This window comes from Danio rerio, chromosome 19 (assembly GCF_049306965.1).
Source record: "Danio rerio strain Tuebingen ecotype United States chromosome 19, GRCz12tu, whole genome shotgun sequence".
NCBI classification, from domain to species: Eukaryota; Metazoa; Chordata; class Actinopteri; order Cypriniformes; family Danionidae; genus Danio; species Danio rerio.
In genome coordinates, this window is record NC_133194.1 from 1,872,621 (window position 1) to 1,897,500 (window position 24,880).

Here is a 24,880-nt window from a genome sequence, read left to right on the forward strand (position 1 = left end):
GGGGTCGCCACAGTGCAATGAACCGCCAACTATTCCATACTGAGAGGCAGCCATGCACTCTTGCATTCACACACTTACAACACAGATAATTCCCCTATAGCGCATGTGTTTGGACTGTGGGGGAGCACCCGGAGGAAACCCACGCCAACACGAGGAGAGCATGCAAACTCCACACTGAAACACCAACTGACCCATCCGGGACTCGAACCTGCGACCTGCATGTTAAACTGGATGGTATCTTGAATACGTTTGCAAGTAGCCAGTAATCCGAACTTAGCGTTGTGTTTGTTTGTGCTGTGTGAAGTGTACATGCTGCTGGGAATGTGACATAAGGGCATCATAGTGGCCATCAGCTGAAAGTGAGGCTTGATCTGCTTATTAAGACGAGCTCCGCTTTAACACCCTTACGCAATGACATCAGAAAGCCATGAGTAAGAGTTTTCCTGCACTACATGTCAGTTGTTTTAATTGCTGACGTGCTGACTTTATGGCGCTTGCATAATGTGTGTGTGTGTGTGTAGCTTACAGTACATTGCTTATAGTACACTAATAACAGTATATATTGACACTATGGGGACTTTCTTTTGTTTGGTAAATATAAATCACACATAATGTAGCTTTGAGTGGCACAGTGGCTCAGTGGTTAGCACTGTGGCCTCACAGCAAGAAGATCACTGGTTCGAGTCTTGGCTGGGTCAGTTTGCATTTCTTTGTGGAGTTTGCGTGTTCTCCTTGTGTTGGTGTGGTGTTGGTGTTTCCTCCAGGTGCTTCGGTTTCCCCCACAGTCCAAACACGTGCTATAGAGGACTAAATTGTGCGTAGTGTGTGTGTGAATAAGTGTGTATGGGTGTTTTCCAGTACTGGGTTGCAGCTGGAAGGGCATCCGCTGTGTAAAACATATGCTGGATTAGTCAGCGGTTCATTCCGCTTTAACAACCTCTCAGCCATCTGAGCATGCGTGCATGTGTGTGTGCGCGCATGTCTCTGTGCATGTGTGTGTGCGTGCATGTCCATGTGTGTGTGTGTTTGCCTGCCTGTGTTTGTATGTGTCTGACTGTGTATGTTTGCAGGTCTGTTTATGTGTGTCTACTTATAAGTGTGTGTGTACATGTGTCTGTCTGCATGTGTGTGTGTCTGCATCTGCATGTTTGTGTGTGTCTTAATGTGTGTCTCGTTATGTGGGTGTGTGTGTGTATCTGTGTGTAGGTGTGTGCCGCTCACGTAACCTGCTTCTAGACAGACTTGAAAAAATAATGAGACGAGTTAATTTTGGGAGCGCGAACTTCCAAACACAACATCTGAACTAATCTCAATTATTCATATTGACTGCATTAATAATTAAACAGCTGGAAGAATAGTGTGTATTCGTGTGTGTGTGTGCATATGTACGTGTGTGCATGTGTGTGTTGTGTATATATGTGTGTATATATGCAGCATAAAGGCTGTTTTGTGAGTGTGTGTGTGCAGGAGGAAGACACACACTAGACTAAGATGACGAGGAACATGGGTTGCATTACTAAACCCATTCAGTCCATTATCTAGACAGTGTTAAAGGCTGTTTAGGTGTGCAGCACAACAATTTTAAGATGCCTTTTGTCTATAATTATGCATTGTTATAATAACTACATGCTCGGTTGGAAGAAAAATGAGTGCATGATGATGCAGGACTTGTCTGGAGAGTGTAAGTTAATAAATGTTTAAGTCAATGCATACTGGAAAATATGAATGCAAACAAAAATATAAGCTTAAATATTTTGTGTCTCAAATAAAATGTATATTAGATGAATTAAATATATTTATTTTGTTGCTTGAAGTTATATTTAAAGAAATGTACAGAGAAGAATACAAATAATAGATATTCTATTTATTTACATTTATTGACTTGTACACATACATATATATATATATATATATATATATATATATATATATATATATATATATATATATATATATATATATATATATATTATACATTCCTATTTATTTAATTAATTTACTTGTTTATTTTTATTTGTAATTATTTATATATTTGTTTGTTTGTATTTATTTGTTACATTTTTTATTTATTTAATTAATTAATTTATTTATTTATTTATTTATTTGTTTGTTTGTTTATTTATTTATTTATTTATTTATCATATTTCTTATTTATTTCTTATTTATTTATTTTTGTTTATTATTATTTACTTATTTGTATTTATTATATATTTGTTTTTATTATTATTCACTTATTTAATTATTTAAATATTAGTGTTTTTGTTAAATTGTTTTATATTTATTTATATTTATTTTTATTTATTTATTCATTTAGTTAGTTTTATGTTTTTCAGGAAACAGCAAATAATAAATAAATGAAAATGGTTATTATAAACTTAAAGTACACCCATAAATAACTATATATAAATATATATTCATATCATTTTAATTAATTTAATAATTATTAAATAATTAATATTTTTATTTTTTATTTACATTTTTATTTATTTGTTTTTATTTATCTATATTTTTATTTAGTTTTATTTATTTTCAATTATTTATTTATTAATTTTTTTAAATTTACTTATTTCTATTTATTTTTTATTATTTATTTTAATTTATTTAGTTAGTTTGTTGTTTGTTTTTGTTTTAGGAAATATTGAATAATAAAAATTGTAAATACCATAATGTTCACACTTAATATATACTCTTCATTACTATGAATTTCTCATGTAGGAAAGCTTATCAGTAATATTAAAATCCTGTGTGCGTGCGTGCGTGCGTGCGTGCGTGCGTGCGTGCGTGCGTGCGCGTGTGTGTGTGTGTGTGTGTGTGTGTGTGTGTGTGTGTGTGTGTGTGTGTGCATTAGTGATCATGTGTTTTGTGACTGGATCTGCCGTCTGTATTTTGCTCTTATCAGAGACTGAAGCGTGTGCATCATGAGAGGTACAGGACAGGACGCAGCCAAAGGCCAAGATTTTTCAGTCCGGAATTTTCCATCCGTGTTGATGCGATGTGAGCGAGTGTATGGTTTCAGCACAGCTCCCTTTTTAGAGTTTGAGCAAATGAAGGAGAACTGAATGAAGGAGAGCCTGTTGTCTGAGCCTACATGTCCTCCTGCTCACTCTGTATATCTGTTGAAGTGACAGTTCACACTAAAATATCTGCATTTGCTGAACATTAGCTTTTTTTCTCTGGGTTCTGCAAGTCTGACAGCACTTTGATTAAAAAAATGCTATTCATTCATTCATTCATTCATTTTGTTTGTTTATTTATGTTCCTTTATTTCTATTTTATTTCTTTGTTTGTTAGTTTTGTTGTAAAATAATAATATTTATTTTCTTTCTTGTTGTTTTAATCATTTCCCTGTAGTGTAGTTACAGTATAATAACAAGGATGATGATAAATAATAACAATAATTTTTTCTTCATGCTTTTTCTCAAATTAAAGTGTGTTTTTTTTATATTGTTGTTTAGCAATTATGTTTGTTTATTTGTTTGTTTTGCAATTTGATATTAAAATATGTATTTTTTTCTTTCTTTTTGTTTTACTACTGTTTAGTAACAGTAGCATAATAATGATGATGATGATAACAGTAATAATAATAATAATAATAGCAATATTTGTTTTCATGCACGTTTTCCCAAATTAAAGTGTGCTTTTGTATCTTGCTCTTTAGCAATTAGCAATTTAGCTATTATTTTGTTTGTTAGTAAGTTTATTTATTTATTTGTTTGTTAGTTTGTTTGTTACTTTATTTGATTATTTATTTGTATGTTTGTTTGTTTGTTTGTTTTTTATATTAAAATAATATATTGGTATATAAAATATTTATGATTATGCTATTTTTTATTTAGTTATAGTTGCAGTAATATAATAATAAGAATAATAATAGTAATAATAATTATAGTAATAATAATAATAATAATAATAATAATAATAATAATATAATTCATATAATATAATTATCTATTAATTATTAATAGAAATTATAATTTCTATTTTCCTTTAATTGAAATTGTATATTTGTTTGTTTATTTGTTTTTTGCAATAAAATAATAAAATAATATATTGTTAAAAAATATGTTGTTTTTTTGCTATTTTGATTTATAGTAGCAGTAAAATAATGATAATACTATAATTAATATAATTATCTATTACTTATTAAAAGAATTGATAATTTCTATTTTCCTTTAATTGAAATGACAGAAAGCACTGTCCTTGTGAATTCTTCATAGCCACACATGCCCACACACTTTTATTTATTTATTTATTTATTTATTTATTTATCTTCTTTGTTTGTTTGTTTGCTTGTTTGTTTTTATTTATTTATTTATTTCACCTTATTTTTCTCTTCTGTTTGAAAAATATGTTTTTATTTACTAAAAAATTATAATTATTTATTATTATTATTATTATTATTCATTATAACAACAATAAAATTATTATTATTATTAATTCTTATTTAATCATTTATTTATTTTTTGTAAACAAAAATAATTATTTCTTTGAACAGAAGAGAATAAATAACTAATTAATCAAAATAAATAAAATAAATACTTTTCAGCGTTTTTTTTATTTTGTTCTTAATCTCTGTAGTCTTCATTCATATATTTTTATATTCATATTAGTTGTTCATTTGTTTATTTTAGTATTATTTCTCATAAATGCTTTCATATTATTAATGTTTTACATTATTACTTTTTCTTTTGCTTATTACAGTTAAATATTGCGACAGACATTTGTATTAATGTCAAAGTATTAAAGACATTACACACACACATACACACACATTTTATGTCTTATGAAGTGAAAAGATTAATCTGTGGAATAACCTTACATTTTACTACATTTACTCCAACATCAGAATATAGTATGCAGCTGAACTGCTTTAATTGGGTCATGAAGCATCAAGGTTTTTATATGCTTAATAGTAGGGCACAGGTTTGTGTGAAACAGCCGAACTAAAGCAGCTACCCATAATGCAGCAGTTTGAGGAGAAGGTCAGTGCTGTCATCAGGAGTTTCAGTGAGTTACGAGCAGGTTGTATTTCTGACCTGGCCTTTTTCCCTTCGGTTGCAGCGTGTGGTTGGGCTGCATGATTAATCAAAAACAAATGCTGTGATTTAAAATATATAGAGAGATAAGTAAATATATGAGCTGTGTGTTATATTGCCAAACACGGCACTGTGCTTTTTTACACGCAATCAGGTCCTGTTCTGTCAGTGTGTCTCATTTAGCAATATAGAAGTTTCAGTATGGTTACATGTGTTTGGGGATGCAAAATATGCCAAACATTTTAAGCAACCTAGAATGAGATGTACTTAACAAAAACACAAGTTTCAGGCAGGTTTCTGTGCAAATCAATGCTCAGTGGTTTAAAGTTTTAAATAAAATATAATAAACATACTATTGTAATTCTTCATTTAAAATAATAATAAAAATAATAATAGTAGCAGTTGTTGTAATAATGATGATGATTATAATGATACCAGTAATAATAATAATAATAATAATAATAATAATAATAATAACAAACCACTAATATTATTGATAATAGTAATGGTAATAATACTACTACTACTAATAATAGAAAAAAAAATACATATCAAAATGTAAATGTCAAGCACAACACATAATACTTTTGTAAAATAATAATAATAATAATAATAATAATAATAATAATAATAACAGCAGTAATAATTAATAAAATATTATTAATAACAATAATAAATCATATAATAATTATATTAATAATAACAATAATAATAACAAACTACTAATATTATTGATAATAATAGGAATGGTAATAATACTACTACTAATAATAATAGAAAAAAAATAATAATAATACATCTCAAAATGTATATGTCAAGCACAACACATAATATTTTTGTAAAATAATAATAAGAATAATATATTAATAATAATAATAATAATAATAATAATGAGAATATTATTAATAATGAGAACAATGATAAATATAATAATAATAATAATAATAATAATAATAATAATAATAATAAATCTCAATATTTAAATGTCAATCACATAATATTTTTTGTAAAATGTAGTAATAATAATAATAATGATAATTAAAATATTATTAATAACGACAACAAAAATACAATAATAATTTATATAATAACAATATTATTATATAATAAATAATATATAATAATATTATCACTAGAAATACTGGTGAAAACTACAACAATAATAATATTAATAATGATAGTGCTGATAATACATCTCAAATTTAAATGTCAAGTATTTTTTGTAAAATATAATAATAATATAATAGCAACAACAATAATAAATGATAATAAAATAAACAAAATATGAATAACAACAATGATAATAATAATAATAATAATAATAATAATAATAATAATACAATTTTAAAATGACTGCATTTTAAGTGTAATCTCAATTGTCTTTAATTGCTTTAGTCAGACCCTGTTGCGTTGCCTAGCAACACTGTTTTTTTTTTTTTGTTGTTGTTTTTTTTCTTTGCCATAACTTGTGCTGAGCCTTAAAATGAATCTGCAGAGTTAAAGCCTGTTTTATCAGAGGGGCAGAAAGAGAAGGCGCTCAGTTCACATTCAGATGCAGACGAGTAACCCAACACCTCTCACAAAACTGGGTCAAGTTCAAAACAACCACCTGCTGACCCGTGCAGTGACATCATCATTAACAAACCTAATGATTCTCCATCAGTCAGATAAATGAAGCTGCTTCACGTGGGTGTTCGCAGATCAGCTTCGTGTCAGAGCTCTTTGTTTTCCAGTAGAACAATTATTTCAATTCTATTAACATTTTCCACAATTTTACAAATGTTTACTGTATATGATCAAATAAATGCATCCTGCTGAGCAGAAAATAGTAAAAAATAAATGAGTTTGATTTCAAACATTTGACCAGTAGTGCAGATCAAATCGTGTGTGTGTGTGTGTGTGTGTGTGTGTGTTCAGGGCTGATGGTCTTTATTTAGCGCTTTAAGCCGACTCACACTCATCTTACCAGGAACACAGAGGCCTCGTCATTGAGTGTGTTTGTTTTTTTTTCTTCGGGACGTTATTGGACTTTTGGCTTCAGTCTATTCTGGCACTCGATGTCTGAGGGCCATGACGGAAATCAGCCTGTGTTCTTTAAGGTTCTCTCTGGTCCTGTCTTGGCTTACAGGCTTGAGTTGCACTGACAGGACTTGTAAGTGGAATTAAAAATGTCAAAAGTGAAGCATTTAATTGTTAACCAAAATGGGGAATCGACAGAAGAAACTCTGGTTTGGAATGAAATGATGACAATTTATTATTATTATTATTATTATTATTATTATTATTATTATTATTATTATTATTATTATTATTATTATTATTATTATTATTATTATTATTATTATTTTATAAAAAAATTATGATTCTCCAATAATCTCTAAGAAGTATTGCTGCTGCTTTTATTGCTGTCGGTTAGCAGGCTAAGAAGTCACGTTGAAATAAATGTTGTAATATATCTTTATTTAGTTTATTTCATTTATTAATTAGATTTTTTAATATATTATAAATATATAAAATGCTTATAATAAAATATTATATATACATATTAGAAAATCATAGATCTTTATTTGATATTTGGTTTATTTTGCTTTATTTGTTTGCTTTATTTTCTTATTCATTAGTCTGCTTTTTATTTAATTAATGAATTCATTGTTTATTTATTTTATTTGTTTGTTTGTTTGTTTTTTATTGTTTTTTTTATTTGTTTGTTTGCTATATTTATTTACTGATTCATTAGTTTGCTTTTTATTTAATGAATACATTTATTGTTTGTTTGTTTGTTAGTTTATTCTATTTATCAGTTGTTTTGCTTTATTTATTTGTTTGCTTTTATTTATTTACTTATTTTTGTTTATTTATTAGTTTGCTTTATTTGTTAGTTTGCTTTTTATATATTTATTTGTTTGTGATTTATTTATTGACTTATTCATCAGTTTTGTTTTTTATTTATTTGTTTATTTATAATTAATTAATTAATTAATTAATTGTTTGTTTGTTTGTTTGTTTTACTTCATTTATTTGTTTGTTTGTTTATTTGTTTGCTTTTTATTTTTTTGTTTGTTTTATTTACTTATTCATTAGTTTGTTTTTTATTTAATTAGTTAATAAATTATTTGTTAGTTTATTTTATTTATTCATTTGCTTTATTTAAGCTTTATTTATTTGTTTGCTTTATTTATTTACTTATTTATTAGTTTGCATTTTTTATTTATTTATTTCTTGTGTGCTTTTATTTATTTTTTTAATTAATTATGTATTTGCTTTATAATTTTGCTTTTTGATCTTTATTTATTTGTTTGCTTTATTTACTTGTTTATTTATTAGTTTGCTTTTTTATTTATTTGTTTGCTTGTGTGTTTTATTTATTGACTTATTCATTAGTTTGCCTTTTTATTTATTTGTTTATTTTTAGTTACTAAATTAATTAATAGTTTGTTTGTTTGTTTTGTTTGTTTGTTTGCTTTATTTGATTGCTTTTTTATTTGTTTGTTTGCTTTATTATTAGTTTGCTTTTTATTTAAGTAATTATTTGTTTGTTAGTTTGTTTTATTCATATATTGATTTGCTTTATTTTTGCTTTATATTTGCTCTATTTATTTGTTTGCTTTATTTATTTACTTGTTTGTTTGTTTATTTATTTAATTAATTATTTGCTTGTTAGTTTTTTAATTTGTTTGTTTGCATGTTTGTTTGCTTGCTGTAAATTTTTCATTCATTTATTTGGCTCATCCTAGACCAGACAGAAAATAATAACACTATAAATGCAATATGAACAATAAAGATACATATACACGGAAACAAACACCATAAAACCACACACTGGTTCAATGTACCAAAAAACAAAGGTTCAGGAAAACACAGTTATACACTGAATAATTAAATGAAAAATTAAACCAACAATAGAGACTACAATATCTATAAAATAAATAAAGACACAGGTGTATCTTTAAAATACTGCTTTATTTTTTATTTATTAGTCATATGATTCAGAAATCTTGTACTAACAGCCAGTCACACTCTAGTTGCTTTCAAAGGAGAGTGTGAGAGTTATTTAACACACAGCATGGTCATCATCCCTCTAATACTCTCCGTGAGTCGCTTGTTTTGGATTAGAAATATTTTAACTGCATTCTTTAGCTGTGACTAGGTTTACTGATGTGTGTTACTGCACGTGTGTGTGTGTGTGTGTGTGTGTGTGTGTGTGTGTGTGTGTGTGTGTGTGTGTGTGTGTGTGTGTGTGTGTGTGTGTGTGTGTGTGTGCGTGTGTGTGTGCGTGTGCGTGTGCGTGTGCGTGTGCGTGTGCGTGTGCGTGTGCGTGTGCGTGTGCGTGTGCGTGTGTAAGCTGCTGATTCAGCACTTTGAGCTGTGTTTGTGTGGTCAGTCTGCAGGATGAGTCATAAGACAGGTTGGTTACAGAAGCTGACCTGGCAACCCAACCTGCTGATTCTCACGTGCGTGTGTGTGTGTGTGTATATACAGTAAGTGTGTATTCGTGTATGTGTGTGTGTGTGTGTTTGTAAACGTGCATGTCTAGAGTTGTGTGTGTGTGTATAGTGTGTTTGCATTTGTGTGTGTGTGTGTGTGTTTGTAAACGTGCATGTCTAGAGTTGTGTGTGTGTGTGTACAGTAAGTGTGTTTTCGTGTGTGTGTGTGTGTGTGTGTGTGTGTGTATGTATTTGTGTGTGTGTGTGTGTACAGTGTGTTTGCATTTTATGTGTGCGTTTTTATTTGTGTGTGTGTGTATGTATTTGTGTGAGTATGCTTGTGTTTGTAAGTGCGCGTGTCTAGAGTTGTGTGTGTGTGTGTGTGTGTGTGTGTGTGTGTGTGTGTGTGTGTGTGTACAGTAAGTAGGTATTCGCTTGTGTGTGTATGTATTTGTATGTGTGTGTGTGTGTGTGTGTACAGTAAAGGCGTATGCTTGTGTGTGTGTGTGTGTGTGTGTGTGTGTGTGTGTGTGTGTGTGTGTGTGTGTGTGTGTGTGTATTTGTGTGTGACTGTACAGTGTGTGTGTTTATGAATTTGTGTGTGTATGTACAGTAAGTGTGTGTGTACAGTAAGGGCATATGCTTGTGTGTGTATGTGTGTGTATATGTATTTGTCTGTGACTATGTACAGTGTGTGTGTGTGTGTGTGTGTGTGTACAGTAAGTGTGTATTCGCTTGTGTGTGTATGTATTTGTATGTGTGTGTGTGTACAGTAAAGGCGTGTGTGTGTGTGTGTGTGTGTGTGTGTGTGTGTGTGTGTATTTGTGTGTGACTGTACAGTGTGTGTGTTTATGAATTTGTGTGTGTATGTACAGTAAGTGTGTGTGTACAGTAAGGGCATATACTTGTGTGTGTGTGTGTTTGTGTGTGTGTGTGTATATGTATTTGTGTGTGACTATGTACAGTGTGTGTGTGTGTGTGTGTGTGTGTAGCTGCTGTTGTTTCTACAGAGAGTGTGTGTTGGTGCAGGGGTTGTTCACGTTTGCATGTGGCTCCTCCTCCTGCAGCAGCACTGCAGTCTGTCTCTGCTTCTACACACACACTCACTCACACACACACACACACACACACATCCTCTGTTTACATTCATGAGCAGGTCCTGCACTGCTGCACCATTCTCTCTCACCATCTTTCATCAGTCCATTTTTATGCTCATATGTGTAATATTGCATAATAAAATATGAATTGGAGCGTCATGGTGGCGCAGTGGGTTGCACAATCCCCTTACAGCAAGAAGGTTGCTGGTTCGAGCCCAGGCTGGGTCAGTTGGCATTTCCATGTGGAGTTTACATGTTCTTTTGAGTGGATCCTTATTGGGATGCAGTTGCTAGGTTATTCTAGGTGTTGTTAAGCTGTTGCTATGGCAATGTTACTTAGTAACTAATGTATTTAGAATGGAACACAATGTTCTTGATGCTGCTCTTATGACAAAGTGCTCACGAGGCCAAATGGTCCAATACTTCAGGTCTTGTCAGAATGACTGTAGATCATCCTGCCAACAGCAACACACCCTGCCTGGTGTCATGTCTGACCGTAGCTGTGAAATGCCTGCTCACCGGTGGAGGCCTGGCATGTAGATATAGCTGAAATATGTCACACTGGGATGCCGGTATTGTGATTTAAATCGCTAGACAAAGTTGTTATCCGAGCATCACCTGAATCCAGCTATTAATCATCCTGACCTGATCTCCATTTGTGCCTTGTGAGCCTCTGATTAGTAAACTGACCCAAATAGTCCCCAATTTTCCAGCGGTTACGTGTGTTTGGTTCCCCTCAGGATCAGCGGATGAATGTAGGGCGGACGGGGGAGGGGTTTTTTCACCCCAGCACGTACAAATTTAAACCCGATACCTTGACTGCAGTCAGCCTGACCCGTGAAATTTAGCCAGTGTAATTTGGGTCAGCCGTGCAGTGTTGCATTGATGTGCGCATCGGCTTGGTGGCTGGAAGTCAAATAGGGATGCACCATGAATGGGGATGATGAATACTTATTTATTTTTATATTATTGTTTTATTTGTTTCACACCGAGGCACAGTGTACGTTAACTAAACATTTCTTAAGATTGTAATTGGACGTAAAGTAATTATTTATCTGGTCGCCCCTTTGCAAGAAGTTATAGGCATATAAAGCAATGAAATACAAATTCAAAATGTAAACAAACCTCAAATAAACAACAAGTGCAAAAAATAGTGTTAATTGTTAAGTATGAGTTCTTTATATTCTCTTTATTTCATTTTTAATATATTTTTTTCATAAAATGTCAGTATTTAAAGGCCCATGAAGCCCCCTCGTTTCAGCAGGGTGTTTTCACACCTCTACTTTGGAAAAAGTCAGAAAAGTGGGCGTGTCCAGCTCTGTTTAGGGGGGAGTGTCGGAGGAAGAAAAGAGGGATGGTGTGGGAGTGTCTATTTGGGTGCGCTGACGTTCAGAGTCAAAACACACACACACACAGGGGACAAAGTGACTATGTTTACATGGACATCTGTAGTCGAATTATTTGGCAAATTATTAAATGGTGGACTTTAACTGCAGTTTGGCTCTTTCATTCAGGGAATTCATTCATGTCCCTCGCAACAAATGAGATATTTGATTCGAGGAGCTGCTCTAAGCGTGTATTTTTTATGCAATGTTTGATACCGCACGGTGAATGAGAGAGAAAAAAACTCTGCATTTCCCGGAATCTTAGATGCACACGACAGGTAGCGTCAGAGAGCCGCGTGTGTTATTCCGGTCACAAAATGCGGTGAAAATCCTACATAAGGTTAAAGTTTGGTTGTAAACATGTTTACACTCGGTGCAATAGTTAACTTAGGTCGATACGAACAGGGTCGATAGAGACAGGACAATCACCAGCAACTAGAGCCGCGTCTGTATTAGGAGGAGACTAAAGCGAATCCGGATCTCAGCGTTTGCAGATGAGAACAGCTCTCAGGTAAACAATAATCCTCCTTAGACACGTAAGCTATTGTTGTCGAGCGTCGCGTACACTGTTAATCCACACGTGACTCCAGCTGAGCTCTCACAGAGAGAAAATGAAAACAAAACTTCACTGCAGCAAACTATAAAAGCAACACTTCACGCTTGTTTTGCCAACACAACGTGGCGTCTCTGTCGTCTAAACACTGTGACAGTAATGAATATTAATGAAGTTGCACAATAGAGCGCGCTGATTGGTTTGAACCAAGTCTTACTCATGCATTAATGCAGCACACTGTAAGACGTAATAAGACACTCTCTGGCACAGACGTCCAGTCTGCACGCTGGAATACACGCTATTATCTCATGACCGTGACGCAGCTTCAAAAATTTGTTTCATACCCGAAATACGAATTTGCTTGAAATAACGCAAAAACAACCAATTTACACTTTTTAGTGAAATATAGGTGTCCTAATAGTGTTTTTAGCAGTGTGGGACACATATACCACTGTCAACAGCTCAACACATGTGTTCTGGTGTTTCGTAATGTGGTTGCTAAGGTGCTGAGTGCATTTGAATGCATTGCTATGCAATATCGCCTTTTAAGAGAATTAATTTCAATGCTAATACTTTATATAAACTAATTGCTCTGTTTTTATTGGGATTGTTTAGTTGCTAGGCTGTTGTGCATTGTTGCTATGGTGTTAATGGTGTTATGCATTGCTGTGCACTCCTTACGGGGCGCACAGGGCTTCATCATCAAAGCTTGACCAAGGTTGTGTCTGAAGTTCGGCTGACAATGAAAATAGTCCGCAATCAGCTACTGTCGGAGCTGGGGTATTTGCATAAAGCGATCTGATTGGCTGATGCTTTTTTTTTTTTCATCAATGGCACATCTTACAAGAATGTAAATCTCCATTACAAACATAACGATTAGTACAAATTCCAACAGTGCAGGAGCCTCATGTATCAGGCTTGTCTGAAGTTGGGGCTGACGCGATCATCATAGCAGCATCAGCCAATGAAACTAGTCCGCAATCAGCTACTGTCTGAGCTGGGGTATTTGCATAAAGCGTTCTGATTGGCTGACACTTCCGTTTGGTGCTTGAAAAGTTGATCTTAATGTGTTGTTGTGCAGTACTTCCAAATAGGCAAACACCAATAACAGAGTATGAACACAAGTACTTTTATTTTTTTGGGGTGGGAATATCTTTATGCATTGTTGTGCACTTCCTAGGGTGTTCCTAAGGCATTACTGGATGGTTGCTAAGGTGTTCTGTGGATCTAACATTTTTATTGTACTGCACTGCTAAATAGAGTTGTGCCTATTGCACAGTATGAGTGCCAGTACCTTATTTATGCAAACTGCAACAGTGTTTGTGGATTTCTATGCAGCTGCTAAGCTGTTTACAATGGTTGCAAAGGCATTGTTAGGTAGTTGTTAAGGTGTTCTGTGAATGTTATTGGTATGCATAGCAGAGTATGAATAGCATTAGCTAATGTAAAAATCAACATTTGAATGCATTGCTGTGCAGTTGCTGAGGTGTCCAAGATAATCGCCAAGACACTGCTAGATGGTTGCTAAGTTGTTCTGTGGATTGTAATGTGTTGTTATGCATTGTGAATGTAACTGAGTATGAAAACTATTAACTAATGTGAAAATCAGGCAGCACGGTGGTACAGTGGGTAGCACGATCACCTCACAGCAAGAAAGTTGCTGGTTCGAGTCTCGGCTGGGTCAGTTGGCATTTCTGTGTGGAGTTTGCATGCTCTCCCTGTGTTGGCGTGGGTTTCCTCCGGGTGCTCCGGTTTCCCCCACAGTCCAAACACATGCACTATTGGGGAATTGATGAACTAAGTTGGTTGTAGTGTATGAGTTTAAATGTAAGAGTGTATGGGGGTTTCCCGGTCTCGGGTTGCAGCTGGAAGGGCTTCCGCTGTGTAAAACATATGCTGGATAAGTTGGTGCTGCATTTCGCTGTGGCGACCCCTGATAAATAAAGAAAATGAATGAATGATGTAAAAGGCAACATTTAAATGGATTGTTATGCAGTTGCTAAGGTCTCCAAGATGGTTGCTAAGGTGTTGAGCACACTCTTAATGCATTATTGCTTTACTTTTGGTAATTGCTATAATATTATCACCTGTAAAATGCAGTATTTAGTTCTGCTTAGTGATTTAAACAGTCATGTCGTATTACTTGTTTACTGTTCAGCAGCTAGTTCCAGCACTCAATTGGGATTTCTCCATGCATGCTATTGGTTATCGTGAATCTCGACGCTTCGTTCTCACGCGCATGCTGTTATCGTGCATTTTCAAACCGTGAACAATCACTGTTTGTGTGTTGTGGCATTGAAAATTAGAGCTCTGTAGGGAATCGCCACCTGTAATCTAGTGTTTTTGTGGGCGACTTTCTCTCTCCCAGCTGGTGAACTGAACAGTCTGTTCTCTTATCAGTGTCTGTCATTTCATCCCACAGCAGCAGGTTGGCGTTGCTGCATTTCTCATGTCTCGCACTCTTTGTGTCCTTGTTTTCCCCTCACCTCTCTACATACTTTAAAGGGACGGTTCACTCAGGCTTCGTTTACACCAATACGATTTAGTCTAAAATGCATAGGTTTTGCTGGGGTTATGCCTTCCGTCCGCACTACCTCGGGGTTTCTTTTGGATCCCTGAAAACAGGGCTTTTCGGAAATGCTGAAGAGGCCGTTTTGGTATTAAAATGCTGCTGCTGCTCCGTGTCAGTGTGAATGAGGGGGAAAACAGAGACATCAGAAAATGGAGGAGTGGCTGCAGACATTCGCCTATCTGATTGGGGCTTTTTCCTCAATATTAAGTGCACAAAGTTGCAGGTTTGATATGAAAAACAAACTGTAAAAACAACAAGTAATAGATTCAAAATATCGAACAGTCGTTAGATAGATACGAATTAACCTTTAACAACTATAGTGAGACGAGATCCGGTTATTCAATCATTCATTCATTTTACTTCAGCTTAGTCCTTTATTTATCAGGGGTTGCCACAGTGGAATGAACCGCCAACTATTCCAGCATATTTTTTACACAGCGGATGCCCTTTTAGCTGCAACCCAGTACTGGGAAACACCCATACACACTCATTTATTACACTACAGCCGATTTAGTTCATCAATTCCCCAATAGCGCATGTGTTTGGACTGTGGGGAGAACATGCAAACTACATAGAAACGCCAACTGACTCAGTTGGTATATATATATATATATATATACCAATATATATAAGTGTATATATATATATATATATATTTATATATAATTTTAGTGTATAAGTGTACATATATATATATATATATATACATATATATATATATATATATATATATATATATATATATATATATATATATATATATATATATATACATACATACATACCCACACACACACACACACACACACACACACGCACGTACGTACATATATATCTTATGAGCTCATGGCTTTCTCCCGGGACAGCATGACAAACACGCTTTATTATCAATCATCAGCTAAGTGTGAACTCTTGAATTCAAATGTACTAATGTTAAAATAGGATCCGAATCACAGTAATTTCGTGGCCGACTGCTACTTGACATAGGAGTAGGGTTGAGTATCGATTGAGGGTATTTCGATACTGGTGCTAAATTGATACTTTTAAAATAGTACCAGTGCTAAAATGGTGCCCGAACAGATACTTTGGAGCCTCAAAATTATGGTGGATGACTCTATAAAGATATTTTATTTGACAATTTTTTAAAATTCATTTTAAATGAAAAATATAATTAAAGTTTTAAGTTAAAATAACTTAATTTAATAAACTTTTATTTGTTTTGCTCTTTTGTTTGAAGTGGTAAATGAAGTACTGAAAAATCATACTTAAGTAAAAAGTGCCATTACTTGCCTAAAAATGTAGAGCAGTAGAGTAAAAGTATCTGTTGTAAAGATAACTTGAAGTATGAGTAAAAAGAAGATCTTTTTTCCGGTTGAAAATGTCCCTGTCTGCTGCCCCTGATATATATATATATATATAAATATATATATATATATATATATATATATATATATATATATATATATATATATATATATATATATTGTAAATGGATAGTCTACAAAATATAGGGGTGTCTGTATATCTATCTAACTGTCTTGTGTGTGTGCGTGTGTGTCTGTGTGTTAGCGTGTGAGTAATTGATATCTGGTTTCCTCTTTGATGTCTTCATGTCTAATGGATTAACATTACTCATGTGTATGATGTCCATCCGGGAAGAAGAAAATCAATTCTCTGACATTAGATTATTTTTTCCGCTCATTTGAGAGAACTTTGAACAGCAAGAGTTCAATTAAATTTCACTCTTTCATATGCGATGGTTCAGGTCTCAGTGGACGTCCTTGCTTTCTGAAGCCCAACACTTCACTTCTGATGACGTGAGAGACACTGACATAATTACTAAGAAGATTTCAGTAATGTTCAGTTGTTTATTTTCCTTCTGCTTAGTCCCTTCATTTATCAGGGGTCGCCACAGCAGAATGAACCGCCAACTATTCCAGCATATGTCTTACGCAGCGGATGCCCAACCAGCAGCAATCCAAAACTGGGAAACACCCATACACACTCATTCACACCCTCATACACTACAATCAATTTAGTTCATATAGCACATGCGTTTGGACTGTGGGGGAAACCGGAGCAAACCCATGCCAACACAGGGAGAACATGCAAACTCCACACAGAAAAGCCATTGAGCCAGTCGGGACTCAAACCAGCAAATCTTCATGCTGTGAGGTGACCGTGCTAACCACTGAGCCGCTTTTTAATTCAATGCATTAGCTTTACGTTCAGTGAGTGCTATTCGACAAGCTTTTGGCACTAATTTAGCTCCATACTTGTATGTCTAAGTATGCTTTTGGTGTAATGGCAGTATCTGTGGCTTGGCTTCAATAATTATGCTGCTCGTTGTGTATGACACCTTAAATCTCTGCTGCATCTCCATAAGCAGATTTCAGATCAGCGCCGTGTGTCCTATTGACTGAGCATTAGATAACCAATCAGCTGGCAGATCAGCCCGTCGCCCCTGTGACCCGAATCAGCTGTTCCTAGTGCACCACTGAAACAGGCCACACTTCAGAAGAGAGCTGATAGTAGTTGTGTTATCTCATCAACCAGCCTCCTGTTAGAGCACGCCCCATTTTACAAGATGTTTACTGTCCCTATAGAGAGTGTGTGTGTGAAGTTTCTGCTTAAAATAGCACACAAACAAAGTTTATAAACTCTCTGAAACTGACCCCTTTTAGGCTTTGATCCTAATCGTGTGGTGTTTTGGTGACTGTCGCTTTAAATTCAAATGAGATTGTGCTCTTTATAGAAGAGGGCGGAGCTATGCATGCCTTTGTGTCAGCATAGTGGCAAATTGAACGACAGGACTAATGTCATATGCTAATGAGGGATAGATTGTCACTTGTGGGCGGAGCTTTTCCACTCTGATGACATCATACAAAGGGAGAATGTCAATCAAAGTGTTTCTGCAGCCTGTTTTAATCAAGTCTGGTTATAAATAATAGAATTAATACATGTTTACTATTAGAAGCTGCTTATATTCACACATTGCAGGCACACACCTGTGTTTACACCCCTTATAAAAGTGATTTCTGCATAATAGGTCCCCTTTAAAACTATAAAGCTCGTGTTTAAAAGGGAAACAGCGGTGTCACTTATCAACAGCCGGTCTGAGGGATTTAGTGTCCAGTTGTGTAGTTGTTGTTGTTGAGGAAATGCTGTATTCCTTTCCTCTTTCTGCTGGCGTCTGTAAATAGCAGCGTGGTCTAATCAGGAGACCCGAGCGCACGAAACACAATGTCAGCTCTGTTACTGAAGCCTGAGCCCTGAGCCATGAGTCTTAAAGACCGCACGCAGATTAATTTCACATCTCAGCCATTGGTAAGAGGGTTATGAAGTGCCACTGCAGAGCTGATTGTTTGCGCACACTTTAATGCTCGGGGGTTTTAGCATGAATTTCTGCCCTGTCCTGAAACGTGCCACATTTTACAGCCGCTGTAATCTCTGAAAGCGCAGCGTATGATCCTGGCAAATATGTTAATTCTGCTGTTTTTGTTTCGGAGCTGAACTCGAGAACCTCAGATTATGCTTTTGAATTCGAATGCAAGAACAGGACAGATTCTGGACAACTGCCGCAAGACAACGTGGAGCATTATTAATGCATTTAACCCTTTTCTGTCATTTTAGACTGAATAATTGTGGGTGCGGTCATTTATTTTTTTTTATGCATTTGCAATGCATTTACATGTACCTTTATGCATTTACATTAAACAAATATATGTTATGTTTTTACATTAATGTATGTCATTGTAGGGTTTGCATTATTGTTATAAATTTTATTTTATGCATGTGAAACAAATAATGTACATTTAATAAAAGTAAACCAAAAAAATTGCATGCATTAATGTAAAAACCTAAAATATGGTACATTTAATAATGCATTCACATGTACTTATATCCATTTTTTGACATTAATGAATGAAATTTTTAGGTTTACTTTGACTCATTAGCATTAATTTACCAAATTTGAGTGAAACAACAATCCTTTGATTTAATTTGATTTATTTATTTTCGAACAGAAATATCATACATAAAATATCTTCAAAAAAAAAACATTTTAACATTTTAACATGGTCGAAATATGTAAGCCAAACAAACTGCATGCATTTTTGTAATTATATTTGTGTATATGCATTAATGTGAATGCACAAAAGTAAAGCTAAAAATTGCATGCATTAATGTAAAAATGTTATATAAGTATGTGTAAATGCCATGCATAAATGTATAAAAATAATGTAAATTTAATAAAACTAAACCCAAAATTTGCATACATTAATGTAAAAAACGAATATAAGTACATGTAAATGCATTATAGCATATGCATAACAAAAAATGTATAAAAAATAATGTACATTTAATAAAAATTAACCCAAAATGTATATGCATTAATGTAAAAAACTATACATTTTAGTAATAAAATGCCTTTATTACACATGCATAAAAATAATTCTATAACAATAATGTAAATGTAATAAAAGCAAACCCTAAAATTCTATACAGTAATGTAAAAAAGGGTATAAGTACATGTAAATGCATTATTGCACATGCATAAAAATAAATGTATAAAAATAATTAAATTTAATAAAAGCAAACCCTAAAATTCTATACATTAATGTAAAAAAGGTATAAGTACATGTAAATGCTATATTGCACAGGCATAAAAATAAATGTATAAAAATAATGTAAATTGAATAAAAGTAAACCCAAAAATCACATTAATTAATGTAAAAATATAAGCATATATTTGTTAATGTAAATGTATAAATATGCATAAAATAATATAAAATTAATAAAAGTAAATAAAATGGCATGCATTAGCGCACATGTATAAATGCATGCATTCATTTATATGCATTTAAAGTACATATGCATACATAAAACACATGCAAATGCAGTATTTTATGAGTATAAAAGCATATGTAAATGTACAGTTGAAGTCAGAATTATTAGCCCCCCTGTTAGTTTTCTCTCTCGCAATTTCTGTTTAACAGAGAACAGATTTTTTTCAACACCTTTCTAAATATATTAGTGTTAATAACTCATCTCTAATAACTGATTTATTTTATCTTTGTCATGATGACAGTAAATAATATTTGACTAGATATTCTTCAAGACACTTCTATACAGCTTAAAGTGACATTTAAAGGCTTCACTAGAGTAATTAGGTTAACTAGGCAGGTTAGGGTAATTAGGCAAGTTATTGTATAACGATGGTTTGTTCTGTACTCTATCGAAAAAATAAATAGCTTAAAGGGGCTATCATACATTAATAAGCATTGTTGTTTCTCCCTACCTCTGACTGGTTTCTTTCTATATGTTTTATTTATATCTGTGACACTTGCTTCATTTATTGACTGTTATTGTTCCTTATGTATGTACTCTGACCTGTCCACCTAGTTACCTTTACATGCATACACACACACACACACGCACACTCACGCACATACCAGTACCTGACTATATTGTTGTTGTTTTTGTTTTGATGCTTTGTATTTGTTATTTGTTGATGTTTTCTTGTATTTGTATGATTTTCGCATAATAAAAAAAATAATAAAAAAAATAAATAAAGGGGCTAATAATATTGACTTTAAAATGGCTCTTAAAAAATTAAAAACTGCTTTTATTCTAGCTGAAATAAAACAAATAAGACTTTTTCCAGAAGAAAAAATATTTTAGGAAATACTGTGAACAATTCCTTGCTCTATTATCATCATTTGGGAAATATTTAAAAAATAAAATTAATTCAAAGGGGGGGGCTAATAATTCTGACTTCAACTGTACATATATAAAAATGCACTAATGTAGGCACATAAAAGTATGTTCGTTTAAATGCATAATTCATTGATTTCCATGGTATTTTTTTAGTCCTACTCTAAATGTCAATGGCTATTTTATCCCAACATTCCTCTGAGTATCTCATTTTGTGTTCATTTTTTTGGGTGAACTAACCCTTTAAGTATACGCATTAAAATGTATAATTTTAGTCGAGTCACATCCTCTCTCTCTAATTCTCTTCCAGATTGATCAGTCGCTCCATGGGGATTCTCCGGTGCTTTCCGTCTGGTTTCTCCCGCCCTTCACCCCTCGGCCTGCCCTCCACCCTCTACAGCACCGCCTCCATACAAATCATGAAACTGGTATTAACTGAATGGCAATTGATATGGATTTTTACTGTTTCCAGTAGACAGTAAACACACACATACATGCACATACACCCACACACACACTCCCACACACAAACACACGCCAGCAGGAGTGACCTTATGATAGAGTCACATCCTCTGCAATCGTCCACAAATGCAAAACGCCTTCATCATTTGAGGATGTTCATCACACCTTGAGCCTTTTCTCCATCCACTGCTGCTTCCTGCTCTACATTTCCGCGTTATCCTGTGTGTGTTATCCGCGTGTGATCTGCATGCCGGCGGCGGCGGCGATGGCTCCGCAGAACAGCGACGCAGACGGCGTGCAGATGCTGACGCCTGTGGAGAAGCTGGCAGGAGGAGGCGGGGCTAACGGAGTGGGTGGAGCTGGTGGGCGGGACTTGGAGAGTCAGGAGGAGTCGGTCAGCGAGGGATCTATAGATCGCATCCCTCTGCGGCAGTGGATCATGCACGGAGCCGTCATGTTCGGACGGGAGTTCTGCTACGCCATGGAGACGGCGCTGGTCACACCGGTGCTCCTGCAGATAGGTGAGAACACACAGATTACTGCCAAAAAATCAGAAAATATGACATGAGCTTATGTACGCAGAGCAAAACATGAGATTATTGACATTGAGGGTGACTAAAATTACAAGGTTATGTCGCTAGTGTGTGTGTGTGAAGTTTTAAATCCACTAATAATGTTTATTAACTCTCTGAAACTGACCCCTTTCAGGCTTTCATCGTAATCGTGTGGTGTTTTGGTGACTGTCGCTTTAAATTCAAATGAGATTGAGCTCTTTATAGAAGAGGGTGGAGCTATGAATGCCTATATGTCAGCATAGTGGCAGATTAACAAACAAGACTAACGTCTTATGCTAATGAGGGAGAGATGGTCACTAGTGGGCGGAGCTTTTCCACTCTGATGACATCATACAAAGGGAGAATGTCAATCAAAGTGTTTCTGCAGACGGCTTTGATCAAGTCTGATTATAAATAATAGAATTAATACATGTTTACTATTAGAAGCTGCTTATATTCGCACATTGCTGACACACACCTGTGTTTACACCCCTTATAAAAGTGATTTCTGCATAATAGGTCCCCTTTAAAATGAGTTGATGACTGATTTGGATGGTACTGTGACCAATTCTTATCAAGCAGGAGATTTAGATTATATACTTATATAATATTATATATTAAAGACATTTTATGTTTGGAAAATATTACAAAACACAACATAATGTTATGTTGATTCATTATTTGACTACAGCAGTTTTAGGCTACACTGTTTTTAATGAATAACTTTATCTTTTTAGTTTGGCTGGAATCATTTTTATTTATTTATTTATTTATTTATTTATTCATTCATTCATTCATTTTCTTGTCGGCTTAGTCCCTTTATTAATCCGGGGTCGCCACAGCGGAATGAACCGCCAACTTATCCAGCAAGTTTCTACGCAGCGGATGCCCTTCCAGCTGCAACCCATCTCTGGGAAACATCCACAAACACATTCACACACACACACTCATACACTACGGATAATTTAGCCTACCCAATTCACCTGTACCGCATGTGTTTGGACTATGGGGGAAACCGGAGCACCCAGAGGAAACCCACGCGAAGGCAGGGAGAACATGCAAACTCCACACAGAAACACCAACTGAGCCGAGGTTCGAACCAGCGACCTTCTTGCTGTGAGGCGACAGCACTACCTACTGCGCCACTACATCGCCTTATTTATTTATTTATTTATTATAATATTTTTTTTGTAATTTACATGTTAAGTCAATGTAAACGTGCAAATAGACATTCTGCGGTGCGATATTCCGCGAATTCCACGGCGGGAATTGATCGTTTGGCGTGCATTCCGCGCGAATTGCTTGAGTACGAAAGTCTGAATTTCAGCGGACATTCGCGCTGTGTTAACCAATCAGTAGCTTGCTCTTGTGGGGGTGTGATTGTGATGTACACCTGTTGTTAGTGTCCCGGGGGAAATCCTCCTGCAGACACCGACAACAGTTCATCAAACTGGGCTTGGCTCAGTCAGAAGCACCGCTGAAAGCCTCCGTCATCCTGGTTCAGTTTCTGGAGGAGTCTATGAGCTCACAGAGCTGCTGCACCTCTGAAATTATCTAGTGGACTCAGACACGACCCTAAACGTATTGACGCTGTTTTTCACTCTTCATAAAGCACATAAACAGTTATTTTATCAATAAAATCCATGTTAGCCATTTAGCAATGAAGCTAGAGTCACCGGCCAGACAGAAGCCCGGTCCATCACACGAATCCACGTCTGTTCTGAAGTGAATTTGACGCGCGAATGAAGTGAGTAAACTCAAATGTTCACGTGGCTATATACGCGCGAATAGCGTGATTTATCCGCGCGTTCCGCGTCTGATGTGAACGCAGCATAACTCGGGTCGCCGTGAGCACTGGAGTGCATGTGTCGACGCACTGCCACTGTAAAAAAAAGCTGTAAAGCTGAAATCTGCGCATAAATAGCCAGTCATAATGTGTTGAGGCAAAAATAATCATTAATTAAAATAATAGTAATTATTCAGACATTTTTGTTGTTGTTTTTGTGGCATTTTGGTCAAATATTGTAAATCCAGCCTTGGTTATGAATAATAAAGAACATTTCAAATGATCTGCCAATGACGCGTGCATTAATAAAGCTGACACAGATTTATTACTCTAGAATAAATCTCATCAGATCTTCACATGTGAGAACTGTGGGATCGGAATAACACGACTGCATTCGCTCACTATGGTGATTTATGGTGTGTGTGGTGAGTAAGAGTGTGTCGTCTGTCTGCGATTAGCTGCACTTCTCGCCTCATCATGCTGGTTTATCAGGACTGTGAGGCTTGACTTGTGTTTTGCGTCCCTGAGGGAAGATTCATGCTGTTTTTATTGTGTCGTAAGTGTGTCACATCTGTGTCATTTCAATAATCCGCTTCGTCAGAGGATTTGCTGATTCACTATCACTCACTAAAATCAGTCCACAAATCAATCCGTCCACATGAGGTCACTTGTGGTTTCTTATAGTCAGTTTAATTTTCATGCAATAATGTTAGCAGAATGTTTTTGCTGCACTTGTTAGCAATACTATACTATATATATATATATATATATATATATATATATATATATATATATATATATATATATATATATATATATATATATATATATATATATATATATATATATATTTATTTATTTATTTATTTATTTATTTATTAGTCTGGGGTTGCCACAGCGGAATGAACCACCAACTTTATTTAATTTAATTCTGCTTGTTTTTTGTAATTTTAATTGTAATTAAATGTAATTTTGATTTTATTTTTTAATTAATTTAATACATTTTTAATTATAATTAAAGATATTTTTAGCAATTTAATTTTTTTGTCATTTTAATTTTAAAATTATTCTTAATTTGTTTTGTTTAATTGTAACATTTAATTTAATTCAGTTTGTTTGTTGTAAGTTTAATTGTAATTAAATTTTAATTAAATGTTATTTTAGTTTTAAATTAATTTATTTAAAATCTAATTTAATTAAAAATTAAATAAATCTATTTTAGTAGCTTATTTATTTGTAATTCTTAATAAGTCTTCTTAATTTTTCTTAATTAAATTTGTTTTGTTTAATTGTAAT

The 24,880-nt window shown here is 34.1% G+C and overlaps 1 protein-coding gene across 1 annotated transcript in view; it reads left to right on the plus strand.

Annotated features, from left to right (window-relative positions):
• slc45a4a (solute carrier family 45 member 4a) overlaps positions 1 to 24,880 on the plus strand; it is a 63,787-nt gene that overhangs the window by 10,186 nt on the left and 28,721 nt on the right. The window contains exon 3 of the mRNA XM_073931342.1: positions 21,093 to 21,765. Within this exon, the coding sequence (XP_073787443.1) occupies positions 21,492 to 21,765 (274 nt within the window). The 5' untranslated portion in view covers positions 21,093 to 21,491. The remainder of the gene's footprint in view (positions 1 to 21,092; positions 21,766 to 24,880) is intronic.